Here is a 19,732-nt window from a genome sequence, read left to right as displayed (position 1 = left end):
CTGGAGATCGAGAGCCGCATGCTCTTCTGACTGAGCCAGCCAGGTTCCCCTAGGTTCATTTTTTTGTATGTGGATGTTCAGTTGTTCCAGCACTATTTGTTAAAGAGATGTGGCTTTGCTTCATTGTATTGCTTTTGCAAAGATCAGTTGCCTACATGTAGGTGGGTTTGTTTCTGAGCTCTCTGTTTTGTTTTGTTTTGTTCCATTGACCAATACTCTAGGGTCTTGATTACTGACAGTAGCTTTATAGTAAGACTTAAAGTCAAGTAGAGTTAGTCTTCCAGTTTTGTTTTTTTTTTGCTTTAGTATTGTCTATTTTGGTTCTTTTATTTTCCATAGAAACTTTAGAAAAGTTTGTTGATATCCACAAAATAACTTGCTGGGATTTTTTATTGGGATTGTGTTGAATGTATAAGTCAAGTTGGGAAGAACTGACACCTCGACATACTGAGTTTTTCTGTCCACAGATGTGGAATATCTCCATTCAGTTCTTTAGTTTTGTTCATGAGAGTTTTATAGTTTTCCTCGTATTGTACATATTTGTTAGGTTTATACCTAAGTGTTTAATTTTGGGGGGTCTAATATAAGTATTGTGTTTATAATTTCAAATTCAGCTTGTTCTTACTGTTATATAGGAATGCAGTTGACTTCTGTATATTGGCCTTGTGTCCAGCAATCTTGTTATAGTCACTTTCTAGATTATTATTTTAGTTTATGTCTTAAGTCTGGATTTATTTGATGAATTCTTTAATGAACTTGTGCATTTTAAAACATAGCCTATTTTGTGTCTGGATATTGATTATGGAGAGACAAGTAAGACATTGTATCTGCCGTTGAGGGGCTTACGGATTGGTTCGGAAGATAGATGTATATACACACAGTTGCAGTGAGGTGTTTCAGTTTCTATATGAGAAATTTGCAGAGTATAGTGGGATATAAATGAAAGTAGTCACTTCTTCCTGAGGGGCTGGGTGGGGGGAAGGGCCAGGAAAGGTTCCATAGAGGAGGTAACCCATGAGCTGAGTCTTGGAAGAGGCAGGTGAACTAGTGGAAGGTGGTTCATGAAGGTCAGGAGGACCAGTGGACTCAAAGGCTTGAAACTGTAATACTGTCTAATATGTCCTGGGAATTGCAAGCAGTTAGATCGTTGAGAAGTAGGCAAGACCTAGCTTGTGGTGGACTGCCATTCTAAAGAGCTTGGACTTTTATCCTTTGGTCATCGGAGCTCTGAGAGATTTAAGCGGTAACATGACCAGATTTGCATTTGGAAAAATCACTCTCACAGCATGTGAAGGATGGATTATTTGATGCAGATCCAGGTGTGATTCTCAGTGATAGTTATAAGAAAACGATGATGAGGGCTTGAACTAAGGGCCGGTGCCAAGGAGTATGGAAAAGAAGAGGAAGGAAGAGATATTAAAGAAATAGAATCTTTAGCACTTAGTAATTGCTTGGATATGGCGGGGAAGGCACAAGTAGTCTAGAATGTTTTCCAGAGTTCTGTATTGAGATGGGGATACAGGGGGAAAAGTTACACTGGCAGGAAAGCAGATGAGTTCAGTTTTGGACATGTTGTGGAATGTGTAGGTGTAGAGATAATGTGCTAGACACTTGGATATAGAGGTCTTAGGGCTGTAGAGAGCTAGTACATCTTCACAAGAAGATGGGGGAAAGTGGGTGAATCTGAGATCTATTTTAGAAAACGAGATTAGCTAATGGATTGGTGGTAGTGGGAAGGGCATGAACATAATTTAGGAGTATGTTGCAGAAATTTATATTCTGAAATGCTTATCTCAGAAAAGAAGAATAAAAATTCTGAGCTAAGATTCCATCTGAAGAAGTCGGAGAAATCAAACTGAGTAAACCCAAAGAAAGCAGAGGGAGAAATTATAAAAAACAAAAACAAAAACATGTAGAAATTACTGAAATGGAAAACAAATTATTTAGACACAGTCTACAAAACCAAATACTGGTTCTTTGAAAACATCAATGCAATACAGCTATGGTAAGATTGGTTAAAAAGAGAAGGCGGCAAACCATAAAAACATTTGTAGTGAAAAAAAACATAACTATAAGTAAGTTAAAAATTGAACAAATCACAAAATAATACTCTGCCAGAAATATTAAAAACCAGTATCAAAGGAGTAATTTCCTAGAGTAACACATCTTACCAAAACCAACTCAGTAGAAATAAAAAACCTAGACTGGCCATCATGAAAATTGTGACGAAGCATTTAAGACAGCTCAACCAGATACAAAACCAAACAAAAACTTGGTGAATTCAGGTGGTCTTTTTGGTCAAGGTCTGTCAAGCTTCTAAGAAAAATAAAAGCTAATTTCTTACATATGTTCTAGAAAATACGTGTCTGCACAGATTCATTTTATGATACTAGGATGACTTTATCCTACTAGTCAAGGAGTGTATATAGTCAGGGAGAGTGTGGTCATGGCTGATCATTTTCTTATCTCACTTACAAATAGATACTGAAAGGTCTGAATAAAATTTAGCAAACATAAATCAGCAATGTAGTTTTAAAAAATCATGATTGATCATATTAAGTTTATCCAAGTGGAAATATGAGTCCGCATGAAAAAAATCAACATAGGTCACGTCAACAGATTAAAGGAAAAAATTTAAGTTGCAGATAAAAGCATTCATTAAAATGTAACACTTGTTTATAATCTGTTTGCATACTTGAAACAGTACTTCCTTAACTTAGTGAGGGGTTTCTTTTAGAAACCTTTGACATATACTGTATTTAATAGTGAAGTGTTTCCTTTAAAGGTGGAAATGAGGCCAGGATTTCTACTCTTGCCACTTCTATTCATCATTTCTCTGAAGATTCTAGTCAAAACCGTAAGAAAAATAAATGAAATAGGGGCTGGAAAGAAGAAACACTGACTAGCTTGTAGTGTGACTGTTTACATAAAATAAGAGAAGCTACAAATAGCCTAATTAGAATTGAAAAGATTTCAGCAATGTGTCTAGAATCACGATCAGTATACCAAAGTCTTTCTTATGTATACATTAACAACAGGAAATGTAATTTTTAGAAGATACTGTCAGTAATAGCAGCATAAATTAGTATGTTTTTGAGTCAAACAAGATGCATAAGAGAAAGGGGCGCCTGGGTGGCGCAGTCGGTTAAGCGTCCGACTTCAGCCAGGTCACGATCTCGCGGTCTGTGAGTTCAAGCCCCGCGTCAGGCTCTGGGCTGATGGCTCGGAGCCTGGAGCCTGTTTCCGATTCTGTGTCTCCCTCTCTCTCTGCCCCTCCCCCGTTCATGCTCTGTCTCTCTCTGTCCCAAAAATAAATAAACGTTGAAAAAAAAAAAAAAGATGCATAAGAGAAAGTTTTTAAAAATTATTGAAAAAGAAAAGTGGACCCAAATAAATGGAGAGAGAGAGAGAGAGACCCTGTTCATAGATTAGGGAACACAGTGTTATAAAGATGTCATTTCTTCCCTAAATTAATAGTCTTTTTGGTGCAATTCCCATTTACATCTTAACAAGATTTTTCTGGGAACTTAACAGTTGGAACCTAAAATTCATATGGCAGAGTAAAGGGCCAAGAATAGCTAAGACAATTTTGAATAAAAATAAAACGGTAGACTTCTTGTATTAGAGAGCAAGATTTCATACAGGTGGGAGATACAGACATGGTGATGGAACGCAAGAAAAAGGCTAGAAACAAACCCACACACATATGGCAGCTTGATGTATATGAGAGACGGCATTACAAATCCATGGGAAATCTACGTTCAATATAAAACCAGGTAATGGAATTGGACAGTTGACCACCTGTGTAGAAAAGGACTAAACGAGAAACCTAGATTCTGGAATCCCAAATCAATTCCAAGTAGATTAAGAGACACTAAAAGTCAAAAGTGGAACTCTAACCCTGTAGAGGAAAGTAATGATAAAAATCTTTTTGACATGTAAAGATACCCAAATAATATATACATACACATAATCATAAAAGGCAAAGGTTGATAAATTTAAATACATTAAAGTCAAGGACTTATAACTATTGAGGAAATGTAAATCAAACCACAGCGAGATACCACCTCACATCCAGTAGGATGGCTCTAATAAAAAAGGTAATAAGTGTGGGTGAGGTTGTGGAGAAATTGTAACACACACGCTACTGGTGAGAATTCAGAGTGGGAGTTGCTTTGGAAAATATCCTGGCAGGTCCACCAAAGGTTGAACATGTTACCATATGAGTCAGCAGTGCCGCTCTTAGGATATATAGGACAGATCCAGCTAAGAGAAGTGGAAACTTATGTGCACACAAGACACATGTATGTTCTTAGCAGCAGCATTCATAATAGATGAAAAGTAGAAACAAATGTCTATCAACTGATGAATAGATAAGCAAAATGTATGAAAAAAATTTTCATACGATGGAATATTTGGGGCAATAAAAAGGAATGAAGTACTGGTATGTGCTACAATGTGGTTGAACCTTGAAAACATCATGCTAAGTGAAAGAAGTCAGGTCACCAAAGGCCACGTGTTATGATTCCATTCATTTGAAATGTTTAGAATGGGCAGATACATAGACGAAGTTCAGTAGTGATTTCCTTAGGGCTGGAAGGAATAGGAGGTTACTGCTAAAGAGTATGGGTTTTTTTTATGAGATGATGAAAATGTTTGAAAATCAATTATAGCGATCGTTGCCGATCCTGTGAATTGAACTGTATATATTAAATGGCTGAATTGCGTGGTATGTGAATTATATCTCAGTAAAGCTGTTTAAAAAAATCAAGAACCTCTCATATGGCAAGAATACTGTGACTACATTAAAGAAAAATCCACAAACTTGGAGCAGTTACATACAACATAAAAAATTGGAAAAGGCTTAGTATCCAGAATGTAAAAAGAGCTCCTGAACATTAATAAGAAATAGACAAACATCTTAACTAGTAAATGGCAGTTTACCTAGGAAGAACCTAACTGGCTGATGAAGTGAAAAGATGCTCAGTTCAAGGGAGATGCGATTTAAAGTAATGATGAGGTAGCTCAGTCTGTTGAGCGTCCAACTCTTGATTTCGGCTCAGGTCATGATCCCAGGGTCGTGGGATTGAGCTCCGCATCTGGTTCTGCACTGAGTGTGGAGCCTGCTTAGGATTCTTTCTCCCTCTGTTCCTCTCCCCCTCTTGTGCTTGCTCTCTCTAAAATAAAAATAAAATAAATGATGAGATAACATTCCACATCGGTCCAAATCAGTAAGTTTACTTGAGAATATCAAGTGTTGGTACAAGTGTTGGGAAACTGAGCAAGCCCTTTCATTGCTGGAGGAAGTGTAGACCGGCATGGCTTCTTTGGAGAGCCGTCTGGTGTGACCAGGTCAGGTTGCACATGGGCCTACCCTGTGACCTACTTGTGTCAGAGCCACTCTTGTGCCTGCCGCAGGGCCCTGGCTGAGGCAACCCAAGAAGAATCTCGCTGGGCTCCTCAGTCCAGCAAAACGCAGCTACAGCTGCATATTACACAGTAGATAAATTCAGTAACTAGATCTGCATAGGTGAACAGATAAACTTCCAAAACCGAATGTTGGGTGAAAAGAGCAGAAGGATATAGTCAGTATATCATTTTTCACAAGTCTTCGTATGCAGTATCAGTAATTGTATCTGATTAGACATATACATGTAGTAAAAGTACACAGAACATACATGGTTGTTGCCTCTGGGGAGAGCACAAAGGATATTATTTTCCATCTTAAAGGATTCTCGTGAGGGCGAACGAATACACAGCCTGCCTTATTGCAAGTGGTTGCTGTTAGTTCTTAGGGGGTGTGGATGCATCTTTTTTGCTCTTAAATTTAAAAGCTATCACAGATTTTTTTTAGTTGCTTTGTTTAGTGTTGTAGTCTGTTCATGTATATAATTGCTTATGACATGTCAGATTGAGGGGCCAGGGACCAGGGCCATCACAGTGATCAAGACTGGCAAAATTCCTGTTGTCATGGAGCCCAGAAACCAGGGATGAGAGACAACACACAAGTGGAAAATTAATTATACTCTTGACTGGCACTTAACAGTGTGAAGGGACTAACGCAGGGTACTGAGAGGTGCGGGGGGGGGAGGGGGGCTGACGGTGGTCAGGGAAGGCTATTGAGTGGAAATCTGTATTTTACAAAGAGCAAACGTAGAAAGTGGGGGGGGGGGGAAACACCTTCATAAAGGACATGTTCAAAAATTCCAGGAAGAATAAAATACTTAGGAATACATTTGGCAAAAAAAAGTGTAAATGTATACCTTGAAAACTACAAAACGTATTGGAATAAATGAGAGAAAATCCAAATGGCAAGGTTCACGGACTGGAAGACAATACTGTTAAGATGGCAGCGTTCCCCAAACTGACGTACAGATTCAGCGCAGTCTCAGATTCAGCGCAGTCTCCGGCCAGTCTCCGGCCGAGTCCCTGCTGACTTCCTTGTAGAAAGTGACAAGGTGATCCTAAACAATAGCAAGGCCAGTGTGGCCAGAGCGTGGTGAGGGAGGGAGCAGGGGAAGTGGTGCCACTTCTGGATCATGAAATCCTGTGGGCCATGGAGCTATCACCGATCTCATCCTAGGTCCAGTGGGAAGCCTTCGGAGGGCTCTAAGCAGGGGAGTGGTATAATTAAATATTTATTACGTGCCTCTCTGCCTGTCGCTGGGATGGGCATGAGTATGGCAGTGAACAGGACAGAATTGAACAAATAGAAGTCAGCCTTTGAATGGTAGGAAATGAGAGCATCCTCAGTTTCTTTTTGTACGTGTTGGCATGTATTTATATCATATTACTGACCTAGTTCCGCATTATCTTAAGTGGCAGTAACAAGTGCTATTATAATAGTGTTTATGGAAGAGTAAGTGTTCATTATAGAATAATTAGATTCAGATGGAAAGAGAAATGCATATCTTTCAATACCTTACTACTTTGACATAATGACAGTTCACATTTAGTGTTTTTGCCTTCTAGGCTTCAGAGTGGATTTATGATCAAACATTTCTCAAGTTCAGTAGTGAGTGACCTCATTACCCCCAATGCCATTTCTTTTATAGTTTCTTTTTCTTTTTTTTTTTTTAAGTTTATTTTGAGAGGGAGAGAGAGAGAACGAGAACATGTACGTGCGAGCTGGGAAGGGACAGGGGATGGTGTGGAGAGAGAATCCCAAGCAAGCTCTGTGCTGTTAGCTGAGCTAGGCTTGAACCCACGAGCCACGAGATCATGACCTGAGCTGAAATCAAGAGTTGGACGGTTAACTGACTGAGCCAGCTAGGCACCCCTCACCCCTCAACACCATTAAAGGAAACAACAATGGGGATCATAGGGTTTCTTGGGGTGAGTCAGTCCGTGAGTCTTCTGATTAATCCCTTTTAGGTGGAGCTGATCAGAATAATGTTCAACATCAACCCCCTGGAGAACCTGAAGCTGTACATCAGCAGCCGGCCTCCCCTTGTGGTCTTTATGATCAGTGTCAGCGCCATGGCAATAGCTTTCCTGACCTTGGGCTATTTCTTCAAAATCAAGGAGATTAAGTCACCGGAAATGGCAGAGGTATTGTATATTTTAAGTTTTCCTGTCAGGCTGGCCCGACCTTACCCAGTGGGAGAACACCCTTGCGCTCTCCACACACCTTTCTTTGGTGGGGACATTTTAACCCAGTGAGAAAGAGCAGCGTTTATTCACAATCTTTTGTCTTCCCTATGACTCACTTTGTTAGAAGGTATCTAGTTAGGTAACTGTTGATTTAAATAATGCCATCAGTTTCAGTTAGACTGTTTCAGCAATGAAACATGTATTTTGGAAAATATATTTGTAAAAATGTTTGTGTCAGGAAGGCCAGGAACTAACATATTTGCTGTTATTAAATTAATAATAAGTAATTTAAATTTATCTTAAATTAGCTAATTGCTGTTTTTGAAAACTGTAAATATTTGTTATCTTGAAGCCACATGTCATGGAATTTCTTTTAGCTGTACCGATAGCTTTTTCACTGCCAAAGAAGGGATGCTAAAGAAATAGAACACCTGGGTCTTATTTCCAAATATATTTGTCTTTTTTATTAGGCCGAATTTCAGTTATCTACAAACTTGCTTTCTAGATTTTTATGTTGTGGTCAGTTTAAATACATTATTAGGGTATTGCTCTTTAATCCTTAATCTAGGCATATAATAGTTTGAACACTCATAATACAGATCTTAAAAGGTGTATTTTTGCAAATACAAAGAAAACAATACAAAATCAACAATTCTTAACAGAAGTGAATGATAATGTACCTATTAATAAATATATTTTACATGTTAGAAATAATGCGGAATTAATGATACGGTGAATTTACTGGTGGATAAAGTTTCTTTCAGGACAAATGAGTACCTGTCATCGTAGATTCCCGGAGTTCCTTCTCTTACCCTTTTTCTTCTTGGGTGTGTTCCTAGGTGGGAGTAGGAGCGGGAGTGGGGGTTGAGACTGCAGCGTTGCCTCATTGTGTGTGCCTCGTGACCAAGAGGAGGGTTCTACCCTGTGTAATGGGGATCGTGGCCTTTTCTGCTCTCGGGTATTCTAGGTCCTAGAATACCTTGACAGGAAGGGCCACCTTCACAAGTGAACTCTTTCGGACAGTTTAGGTAACAAGTTTTAGCTATTTCTACCATGAAACCCTTTCAAAGAGTTTCTAACCAAGAAGAGACCTACTGGCTGGCTCAGTTTTCCCTCTTTTCTGACTCTGAATCTTTAAAGGTTGTGCAAATAGGCTGTACTCACATTAGGGCTGAAAATGAATATTCTAGTCAGAACCAGGGCTCCACAGCATCCTGGCATTACTTTTCTTCAGAGCCCAAGGCCATGTTGAACACTCAGCCAAGCTAAGTGATTAAGAGGTAGCCTGGATAATTAGTCTTTAATAATCAAAATGGAGCCTGACATTGGCTTTGACCAGCTGTTCAAAATGGACTTGAACTCTGCAGGAAAGCAGTGCCAGGATACTGCAGAACTTTGGTTATGATTAACTTAGTGCTTTTCTTTTCAAATGAGGATCTGAGGAATATGGGTGAAGTTTGGGGCTATGAGTCAAAAAACTTAATCCAGATTGTGCCTTCAGCTGTGGGACTGGAGAGCCCTTAAAGTTGCTCTGGGCCTCAGTTCCCTCATGTCTGGAGTATGAAGGGATGGGACTAGAATGTTCATTTTCGGCTCTAATTTTCAGTTCAATTTCGGCTCAGGTCTCCTGAGTTTGTAGGTTTGGGGAGAACGTAATTTTATACATCGAGTTGCAGTCTTACTAAATACCATGCACTGATCAGCTGATGCTGTAAAGGTAGACTCACTTGACTGCTCAAGGATTGCTCAGATGGCTTTTTATTTAATGCAGCAAGGAAAAGGTTTTTTGAGAGGTAGCCTCATGAGGGGACGAGAGAGAAAGCCTCAAATTCGCCTCCCTGAAGGAGAGTCAGGGATATCAAATAGCATTAAAAAAAATTTTTTTTGATGTTTATTTATTTCTGAGAGAGAGAGCACGAGTGAGGGAGAGGCAGAGAGAGAGGGAGACACAGAATCCAAAGCCGGCTCCAGGCTCGTTGTGGGGCTCGAATTCACAAACTGTGAGATCATGACCTGAGCCGACGTCGGACGCTCAACCGACTGAACCATCCAGGCGCCCCTCAAGTGGCATTTTTAATCAGTGGCTAGTGTTAGAGTAATTGGAAGTGTAACTGGGTTTGTCTTCACATTTGGCACCTTTTTGTAGACTAATGTTGCTGGGACAGAGAAGTTCTGTCGGACAGCCTAGGTTAGTTTGTTGTCACTTTTCAGCCTGCGTTCATCTTTGCATTTCTGTGAAAATTAAAATAGAACCAGGTGGGTACTTTACTAGGTTGGTTTCAGTTTAATCATGACATAATCAGCTGTATGCGATTTTAAAATTGCTTATGATTTAAATCATCGGTACAGACCGTAAGAGAAGCCTGACAAATATCGTTTCCCTTCCTTTCTGAAATTGTTCTGTTTTAAGGTGGTCATGTTCCAAAGTCCATGGCAAGGGGTGGGGGGAAGTACCACATGAATATTGGTATTGACTACACTTTTGCATTCTACAGAGAGAAAACAAGATGTATAGAATTTCCCTTTTGAGGAATTATTTTAAGGCAGCCTTATTTACTTATTTATTTTTTAAGTTTTATTTATTTAAGTAATCTCTACACCCAACGTGGGGCTTGAACTCACAACCCCAAGATCAAGAGTTGCATGCCTTTCCTTCTGACTAAGCCAGCAAGACACCCCAAGGCTGCCTAATTTTTAAAAAATAACTAATTGTGGGGCGCCTGCTGGCTTAGTTGGTAGAGCGGGTGACTCTTGAGCTTGGGATTGTGAGTTCAAGCCCCACATTGAGTGTAGAGATTACTTAAAAACAAAATCTTAAAAATAATGGATTATTGTTTTGGCTAATTAAATTTGGATGAATGCTTTTAATTTTTTTTTTTCAACGTTTATTTTTGGGACAGAGAGAGACAGAGCATGAACGGGGGAGGGGCAGAGAGAGAGGGAGACACAGAATCGGAAACAGGCTCCAGGCTCTGAGCCATCAGCCCAGAGCCTGACGCGGGGCTCAAACTCACGGACCGCAAGATCGTGACCTGGCTGAAGTCGGACGCTTAACCGACTGCGCCACCCAGGCGCCCCAAATGCTTTTAATTTTTAATTTTAATTTTTATTACTTTCATTTAAGCTTTCTTTTCAGGTTTGGTTCTGAAGCTAGATCATTTTCTATAAGTATGTGCTATTTTGGTTTGTTCTCTGCACAGTTTCTTGAATAAGTTGGTTTAATCTCCTGGTATATTTAATATCTCATGCCAGTTAAGAATTCATATTTTAGATTGTGAATATGAGAGTGATTTGGAAACCCCACTGTTACACCAACACAAGAGGCTGATGGCTGTATTGTCATTGCTGTTTTAAATGAGTGACTCAGAAGTGTCATTCCCCTGCAGCCCTGTGACGCCACACTGGGGGGTCGTCAGGTCGTGGCCAGATGGTGTGGTGGCAGCACTTTCTGACTTTCTCACACTTACTTCCCTCTATTGCATTTTACTGCAGGATTGGAACACGTTTCTGCTGCGGTTTAACGATTTGGACTTGTGTGTATCCGAGAATGAAACGTTAAAGCACCTCACAAATGACACCACGGCTCCGGAGAGCACAATGACCAGCGGGCAGGCCAGAGCATCCACCCAGTCCCCTCAGGCCCTGGAGGATTCAGGCCCAGTTAACATCTCAGTTGCGATCACCCTAACCCTGGACCCGCTGAAGCCCTTTGGAGGGTACTCCCGCAATGTCACCCATCTCTACTCGACCATTTTAGGGCATCAGATTGGACTTTCAGGTGTGTGAGTGTAGCCATTTTCCTTCCAGATTTTCTTAGGCAACAACTCTTCGAAGACAGAGTATTAGTAGTATGTGGTCTTTACTCATCAGACTATTTTTATTTTTGCATGTCTCCCCTTTTCTTGAGTTTGAACTAAATGAAGTCAAGAAGGAACTATTTCTACTACATCTTCACTTAAAGTGTTTGGTATGTAGTAGGCGCTCAATGAAAGCAGCCGAGAAGCAACTTTAAGGCCTCGTTCTGGTTTTAATACTTACAAGCACAAATTTTAATTCAAGTTTCTCATCATGGAGTTTTCAGTACATACTATAAATATTGTTATTAGTCTACAAATATAAATATTGTTATAGTCTACAAATTTTTGAATGCCTACATTAGCTCAGCCCTAGCTGCTGAAAATAACTAGAAAAAGGCTAAGGTCTGGTCTTGTCCAATTGGAATTTTAGGATTACAGAAGAGACAAGGATAACATGAGTTAATATTCATCAGGCACTTAAAATAGTTCGTGGCACTATTAAGTGTGTGTTAAGTAATATTAAAAATTAACAGCTAGGGGCGCCTGGGTGGCTCAGTCAGTTGAGCATCCAACTCTTGATTTTAGCTCCAGGTAGTGATCTCACAGTTGTGAGATCAAGCCCCAAATTGGGTTTCGTGTTGGGTGTGGAGCCTACTTAACATTCTCTCTCTCTCCTCTCCTGCCCCTCTCCCACTTGCGCACCCTCTCTCAAAAAATAAAAAAAGTAAACATCTACAGAACAGTGAGCACTGCCCTTTGACCAATAGTGTCCTCTGACCATGACAGACTATTAAGTGATTCAGGAGAGTGTTGAGGAAGTAGTGGAAGCTGGGATAATTAGGAAAGGCTTCGTTGCAGAGGCCTGGACCTTAGAAGAAGTATCTTTGGTTCTTTGTTACCAAGAGCCTCTTAAAGTCCTCAGGTAGCTTAAAGTGCCTGGCAGCCTCCTGCTGGTTTTACAGGCGAGAGCTGCTCCCGTGGGACTGAGGTGAGGGTGACTTCTGGGCATCAAGTGGACCTTCCGCTGTGGTATCAGAAGACCTTCATTTTTGTTTAAGCTGCTTTAGCCCTTACCAGTTCCCTGCCCTTCCTTAAGTCCGTTAGACCTTCTGATCCTCAGTCTGCTCCTACGTGAAAGGGGAACATCAGTACTTCTGTGGTCACGTTCATGGGCTAATGGCACACTTTACGTGAAAGAACACATACAAAAGCAATTTGAAAATGGTACGAGTGCTGTTCACGTGCGAAAATAGTGGTGATCATGGCTCACCCAGCCCCCAGCTTTCCAACTCAGTCACTGTGGGCCCTTGCCTGACATCTCCAGGCGCTGGCCAACAGCGGCCCCTCTCCATTTGCCAAGCTGTGGCTCTACCAGGTGAGCAGGCCTCAGAGCCTGGCTCAGAACTCTTGTTCCTAAAATCCCACAAAGGCAGGTGTGTTTCTTCTGTGGGCTGATAGGTGATTCCTGGGTGGGTTTGGTTCCAGGATTCATTGAAATCCCAGAACATAACAAATATATGAGTTCTTACCTTTGTTTACCAAACACCCCCCCCACCCCGATTTCTCTTTCCTAGGCAGGGAAGCCCACGAGGAGATAAACATTACCTTTACCCTGCCTACAGCCTGGAGTTCGGACGACTGCGCCCTTCACGGTCACTGTGAGCAGGTGGTGTTCACAGCCTGCATGACCCTCACAGCCAACCCCGGCGTGTTCCCCGTCACCGTGTAAGTGGCTTCCTGGGCCCAGTGGTTGCGTGTCACGAGCTCCATGTACCAGAGTATGACTGGGGTACTTTAGCAGCAGACTCTCAGGGTGGCTTCCAGTCAATTACTCTGTAGGACTGTCACAGCCAGACGTGGCTGAAGGATTATTTAAGTTGACTTTGGAATCTTACAGGTAGAACTTCTGCATAGAAGTATTAAAGAGCGAGTGAATCCTTCCGCAGGTGGTAAAAGCATCTGGTTTTTGTTACATGTTCTTAGGCTGCCTTTCCTGTTGGTGGAAGCGTGTCACAGAAAAGATAAGTAAGAGCTGATCCGTGACCAGAATGACATAATGAAGCTTCCCGAAACGTGAAGTTTTGATCTCTGTTATTCAGAAGGAGTTATTTTTTAAATCGAGAGCATAAATGAATCTTATTTTCTGTGAAATAGTTGCTGTTGGTGAAATTTCTGCTTCGAATTTTTTGCATGGCTATCAGTGTTACCGCTTGGTCTTTTAAGGTTTTTGGGGTTTTTTTGCCTCTCCTTTCTCTGTGAAGGATATAACGATCTATAGATACATAAAATACATAAGACGTAGCCTATGTAAAAGAATTCTGTGATGAATCCTTTTTTAAATAAGAATAGTTATCCTGTGATTTATCTATTTGAGACATTTGGAGATTGTAGGACAAGAGCAGGTAAGTTAAACATTTGCTATTGGCTGTGTTTAACCAATTATATATAATATAATGGAGTCGTCTGTGCATAAAACTTCCAGTTGTGACTAAGAATTTAGATAATTTGAGAAACTGGGCTTAAAAGGAGCAAGTGTCTCTTTGGCTGCGTCGTATGCGAGAGAACCGTGTTGACTGACCTGCGGAGGCAAAGGTCTTAACAACCGGACTCGTGAATGTGACATGCCGATTTCTTATTCCGTGTTTAATAATTTTTTAGAAATCTGTGAACGAAAAACATCATGTGATCTTCCTTAAATGTATGTCTCTTATCTCTCCTTTCCACGCGTGTGGCTGTGCTCAGTATTGTGCCGGGGCTGCGGGGGAGACACAAGGAACCGTCTCAGGCCACTGAGCACGTGTCTTTGCCACTCTTCCCCTGCAGGCAGCCACCGCACTGTGTTCCTGACACATACAGCAATGCCACGCTCTGGTACAAGATCTTCACGACTGCCAGAGATGCCAACACAAAATACGCTCAAGATTACAATCCTTTCTGGTGTTACAAGGGGGCCATTGGAAAAGTCTATCATGCTTTAAATCCCAAGCTTACAGTTATTGTTCCGGATGTAAGTGAGGAAAGTCGTGTGTGTGTCCCTGCGTCTGAGAACTACTAGCGTAGGCCCTCTTTACCTCGGTGGGCTAGCTTAGCTCATGCCATTCTAGATTTCCAGCTGGGTCGGGAGACTAGAGACTTGGGGAAATAGGCCACCTTTTTAGCTAACCAGCCCTGCATTTGTTGCTCATTTTCTGCGCTGCTCGGCTGCGGTTACTCGTTGAGCAGCTGTCGTGTGCCCGACCCATGGGGGTGACGAGAGGTGCTTATACCGTCTGCTCAGTCACACCGCCACTCAGAATGTTTGGTTAGCGTCAATTTGAGCAAAATAAATAAGTTTGGAATTTAGAAAGGTAGAAGTAAATAGGAGGAGCTGAGTCTTTGGCCAGATATGGAGAGCTGGAGAGGATCTTACTTAATAAGGAGGAAGACCAGTGGATCTGGACCAGTGGGTGGGAGGCTCATTTAGCCTCCTGCTTAGACTTGAACCTGCTTTTAACAGACTGCACGGATTATTGTAAACGCCCTTACTTTTGTTCTGGTCACTATATGTCAGGTGGGTTTCTTTTCTTTTTGCCTGGTCCTTTTCTCTTACATCTCATTTTATCAAGTTGTAGAAGTTGGTGGGCTGGGGCCCTGCAAGGAGTCACCAATGGAGATCAGGCTGGATGCTGGGCAGAGGCCAGGTTCCAGAAAGATGCCTTGCTGAGGGACACTGTAGGGTCTTTGTGAAGCAGTGTGTTAGGAAGGCTGGTCTCCCACCTGATGATATGTTTATGCGATGGAGCCCGAGGCTTGATGTTTCAAGGCCTGGAGACGTGTGAAGGAAAAGGGAGGGAAGCATGGCTGGGACGCGGCAGCTGGCAGGCCTGGTGACTGACTGCACGTGGGAGGTCAGAGAGGAGTGAATCAGGGACTTGGAAAGGGGGAGAAAGGGAGAGGAATGAAGCTGCCCAAGGGGAGAAGCCTTCCTGGTGGGGGAGTGACAAGGAATTAGGAACACAGTCTTGGGCTGTCAGCCATGTGACCTGAGGGCAGTCAGAGGACTCAAGAGAAGGGTCTGGATTAAGGCCTCTGGTCTCTGGGAACTTCAGGGGTGGGGGGAAATGGGGACAGGGCATTCTTGGGTTCCTGGGCAGTATAGGAGTGCAGAAGCCAGGGCAGGGGGCTGCCTTAGGAAGGAGTGGGTGGTTCCAGGAATACCATCTTTACTTAGATCCAGCTTTAATAGTTTAGAAGAGAAAAAGAGAAACCTCGTTTCAGTTTGAGAATTCAAGTTTAGGCGAGTCAGGAGGTTATGAACCCTGTTTCCAGAAACCCAGCATTAAAATCTTCCAGTAACTCAGTGCAGATGTTTCTGGTTTATTCTCTTCATTTAGGATGACCGTTCATTAATAAATTTGCATCTCATGCACACCAGTTACTTCCTCTTCGTGATGGTGATAACAATGTTTTGCTATGCGGTTATCAAAGGCAGACCCAGCAAATTGCGTCAGAGCAATCCTGACTTTTGTCCTGAGAAGGTGAGCAGTGGGTGGGGTCTGGCCGAGATTTTGCTGGAGATCTCTGCAGACAGGAAGTCCCCACTTAGTCCCCGTTCCATTTATTGTGGATGGCACCTTTCCACCAGAGAAATTAGTTACTGTCTTTTTTTTTTTTTTATGTTTGTTTCTTTTTGAGAGAGAGACACATACAGACTGCGAGCAGGGGAGGGGCAGAGAGAGAGGGAGACACAGGATCTGAAACAGACTCCAGGCTCCAAGCTTTCAGCACAGAGCCCAACATAGGGCTCAAACTCACTAGTTCGATTAGTGAGACTCGTTCCTGTCTTTTTATCAGATGTAGTCTACTCTCAGCCTAAATGATGATTTTGGATTTTCAGTCGTATACCCAAGCCTTAGCTGGCAAAAGGTACTGATTGGGAATTGTTCTCAAAGTCCTACTGGAGAGTAACCGACCCTGAAGGGCTGTTTCCTCTCGGTTTCTATTGGCTTGAGAAATCCTCTCCTAGAATGCTGATCAGGGTTTGAAAACTGTTAACTCTGTCTCAGCATGGTGGTTCCACTAGATCAGCTACTTCCTGCAATGGACTTTGAGATTTCTCTTCATTCTCTGCCAAGCCACATTGTTTTCTTAGGGATTTAGTAATTCCCCTGCCTGATCGATGCATTCCGTATGGCTCCCTGGTGTTTGGTTGGGGACCCGAACTCAGTAAGAGTACTGGGCGGGGCTGAGTTACCTGGGCTTTACCGTGTGACCGGCTTGCTCCTCCTCTTCTTTTCTAGGTGGCTTTGGCTGATGCCTAATCCCACAACTGCCCGTTTTCTAAGAGAGACTGAGAGAACCATAATCATTGCCTGCTGAACCCAGCCTGGGCCTGGACACTCTGTGAATATATTATCTTGCAATGTTGGGTTATTCCAGCCAAAGACATTTCAAGTGCCTGTAACTGATTTGTATATATTTATAAAAATCTATTCCGAAATTGGTCCAATGATGCACGTGCTTCACACTGGGTGCAGCGGGAACCCTTCAGCCTCACCTGTGGACTTGGGATGGTTCTGCGTAGCGCCAGAGAGGAGCGTGATCTTACTGCTGGGGAGCAGACCATGCCGTCTTTGCCAAGGTCACAGGGGCATTTCATTGCTGGTGGGGTTGAGGTTTGCTTTGGTTCTTGTTTCAGCCCGATATGTACAGAACGTTCCAAACAGTCTGCACCTTCGATATGATACTGCATTTCCAAAGCCACCAATCCATTTTGTGGATTTTATGTGTCTGTGGCTTAATAATCATGGCAACAACAATAATACCTTTTTCTCCATTTTGCTTGCAAGGAAACATACCTATCTTTCTTAGTTTTTTGTTCTGTTTGTTTTTTTTCTTTGAAGAACAAGTAAAATAGTCACATTTTAATACTACTCTAGTTAGGACAGACTTGTGCTTTTATCTTGAGTAAAGAGTTAAATATTTAAAAATCACCTACATGGTAAAGATCTAAGTTTCATTTTCCACATGGATGGTGAGGAACCTGGTCTTGTTTGAGTTGAGTTGGCACAGAATGTGCCACTGTCCTTTTCTTCTCTGTTGTCCGTTCCCTCCTTTATAAAAGTTAAAGCAGTGTCCTCACTCAAAAGAGCTTAAAAATTAAGTAAATGGCTCTAGAGTAGAAATTAGCTGTTCTGTTTTCTGGAGTGCAGCTGGCAGTATAGAGAGACAGATGATTCAGTCTCATAGTTGTAAAAGAGCTTCTTCTTTGAAGAGGGAGTGGATTTTTTTTCTTCTTTTTACTTTTTGCATATGTTTTTATGCAATGAACATATCTTCAGAAGGAAAATGGCAGCTTGTAGATCAGTAACGTGGAAACAATGCCTGTGAAATTTGAGGAAAGGACTTCTGATTTGCCACGTATCAGGAAAACCCAAAGCATTTTTCTTTCCTGTGGCATTTGGATGATCTAAATCTTTTATCCCTTTTTCTTTCTGCTCCTTATTTATGTTTTAAAAAATTGTGTTACTTTTTCTAGTCCTTTGTTGTTTCTTGTATTCTTACGGTTTTTCCTTAATAGCTCTTTGCCTTAATAAGTCCTTGTCATTACTGACTTCTGTGTTCTCCTGAGCAACATTATGTAGCAGAAGGGCCATTAAAACCTTAGACGTGACTCTCAGCACTTTTTCCCCTGAACTTCAGGTCTGTAGTCTGTTCCCAATTAGAATTAGTCCTGCAGTCTGAAATAATTGGCCTAGAACATTTGATCCCAGGCATTCTTGAATGGAAAACAATTGTGGGCTCTTACTGAAGATTATTAAAATAATCACTGTAGTAACTTAATATGTTAATTCCCCCCCCCCTTTTTTTTCCTTTTAGTACATTTCAAGTGTAGTGATCATACTTGTCTATCCAGTTTTTTTTATGAGTTGCTTACATGATGCATGGCTAACCTTGGTCCTTTAGTTTTCTCTTTAGAGACTTTGAGACTTTTATGAGACAAGATTGAGAAAGAGCCATTTGGTTTGGCCTTCAGAAACATCAGTATCATTAAGACGAACAGATTTTAGGTTAAGCTGCTACTGAATTGATAAAATCCCCATGAAGTTGAGTTACAGGGATAGATTTATAACTGGCAGAGTAACACAAAAGGAGAAAGACAGGTGGAAAACGTCAGTTTCACTGGTTTGTTCAGTCCAGCTTGTTGCTAATGTTAATTACACTTGTTTTAATAACAGGGAATGGCTGGAATCTCTAGCCAGGGGAGGAAGGACTCTGTTAGGCATGAGGGAAGGAAGTGCCAAAAATGCCTGGACAGTATGACTTGTCCATGAGGCCAGGACACACACTTAAAAAATCCAGCATTCACTCTAGCAGGTAATTCTCAAAGATCTTCTAGAAACCTAGAGTCAGTCAGGCGTATAAAAGAAAGCGGGGAAGAGGAGAGGCCATGGGCCTGGGTGAAGAGGTCTAGGAACCGGAGAGACTTTCATGGAATCTCAGGAAGTCCAGAGTCCTGTTAACATCTGGGCACTTGGAGACAAGGCCCAGTCCTCCGCTGCGTCTTGCTGGGGGACCCTCAGAATTAGAAGGGCGTCCCACACAGGGCCCACAGGCCATTCTGAGTGACCCCGCACGGGAGCACTGGCGCGTCCTCAGGCATCTTGGACTGGAGGTCCAATTAAAGGTTAGCAACTTACTATTAAATGGTTGTTTCAGATCATATTGATCTCTTTCCTTTTTCCTTTTGTGCTTTCACTGTATGACTTGAATCAGTTTTGATTCTATTTGTAAGTTTTTCTCGTCACTAGGAGCCTGCCGTTTCGGTTGCATTTTCTTTGGCAGTCTGTAGGGATTCAGTATCCTGGTTTTCCACCCTCCTGCAGGCGCTGTGGGCTTAGAAGGGCCGGCGGACCCATTTCACTTACCTTGCTGCATGATGGTCAGTAGCTGATCTGTTACGGCATTTACTCCCAGATTCATTTTCTGTGTTTGAAATATGTGCATATGTGCTTTACAGAATAAAACATCTGAGTTTATTTGCCGTGTCTCTGTTTTCCTCCCATCTGATGGGTGTTTTCTAAGGGAAGAACATATGTGATCAGTTACTGGGGATGTTTTGCAACCTGTTTTCTCACGTGTCGCTCATCGTCAGGATGCGGGGTGGGCCGCGTCTCCTACTAAGCTGGCCTCAGGGAACATACAGGTCTTCTCCCTGAGAGTACAAAACCTCTTTGACGGCCCTGGACCAGCAAGTGCCCACAGACTTGACCCAAATCCTTTCCAGAAGTGAGTAAACTAAGCAATGGAGACCACTGCGGAGCATGTGAGTAGACATGGGGATGTGAAGACGCCCTTCTCAG

The 19,732-nt window shown here is 42.0% G+C and overlaps 1 protein-coding gene across 2 annotated transcripts in view; it reads left to right on the top strand.

Moving 5' to 3' along the window:
* Positions 1–19,408, top strand: part of TMEM248 (transmembrane protein 248) — a 38,456-nt gene extending 19,048 nt beyond the window's left edge. For both annotated transcript variants that reach the window (XM_043559881.1, XM_043559882.1), the window contains exons 2-7: positions 7,375–7,551; positions 11,086–11,371; positions 12,965–13,115; positions 14,214–14,397; positions 15,764–15,907; positions 16,670–19,408. In XM_043559881.1, the coding sequence (XP_043415816.1) occupies positions 7,375–7,551; positions 11,086–11,371; positions 12,965–13,115; positions 14,214–14,397; positions 15,764–15,907; positions 16,670–16,690 (963 nt within the window). In that variant the 3' untranslated portion in view covers positions 16,691–19,408. The remainder of the gene's footprint in view (positions 1–7,374; positions 7,552–11,085; positions 11,372–12,964; positions 13,116–14,213; positions 14,398–15,763; positions 15,908–16,669) is intronic.
* Positions 19,409–19,732: the final 324 nt, after the last annotated feature.

This window comes from Prionailurus bengalensis, chromosome E3 (genome assembly GCF_016509475.1).
Source record: "Prionailurus bengalensis isolate Pbe53 chromosome E3, Fcat_Pben_1.1_paternal_pri, whole genome shotgun sequence".
In the NCBI taxonomy this organism is placed as follows: Eukaryota; Metazoa; Chordata; class Mammalia; order Carnivora; family Felidae; genus Prionailurus; species Prionailurus bengalensis.
Note: the sequence above shows the minus strand (reverse complement) of the source record. Positions and strands in the feature narration are given on the sequence as shown.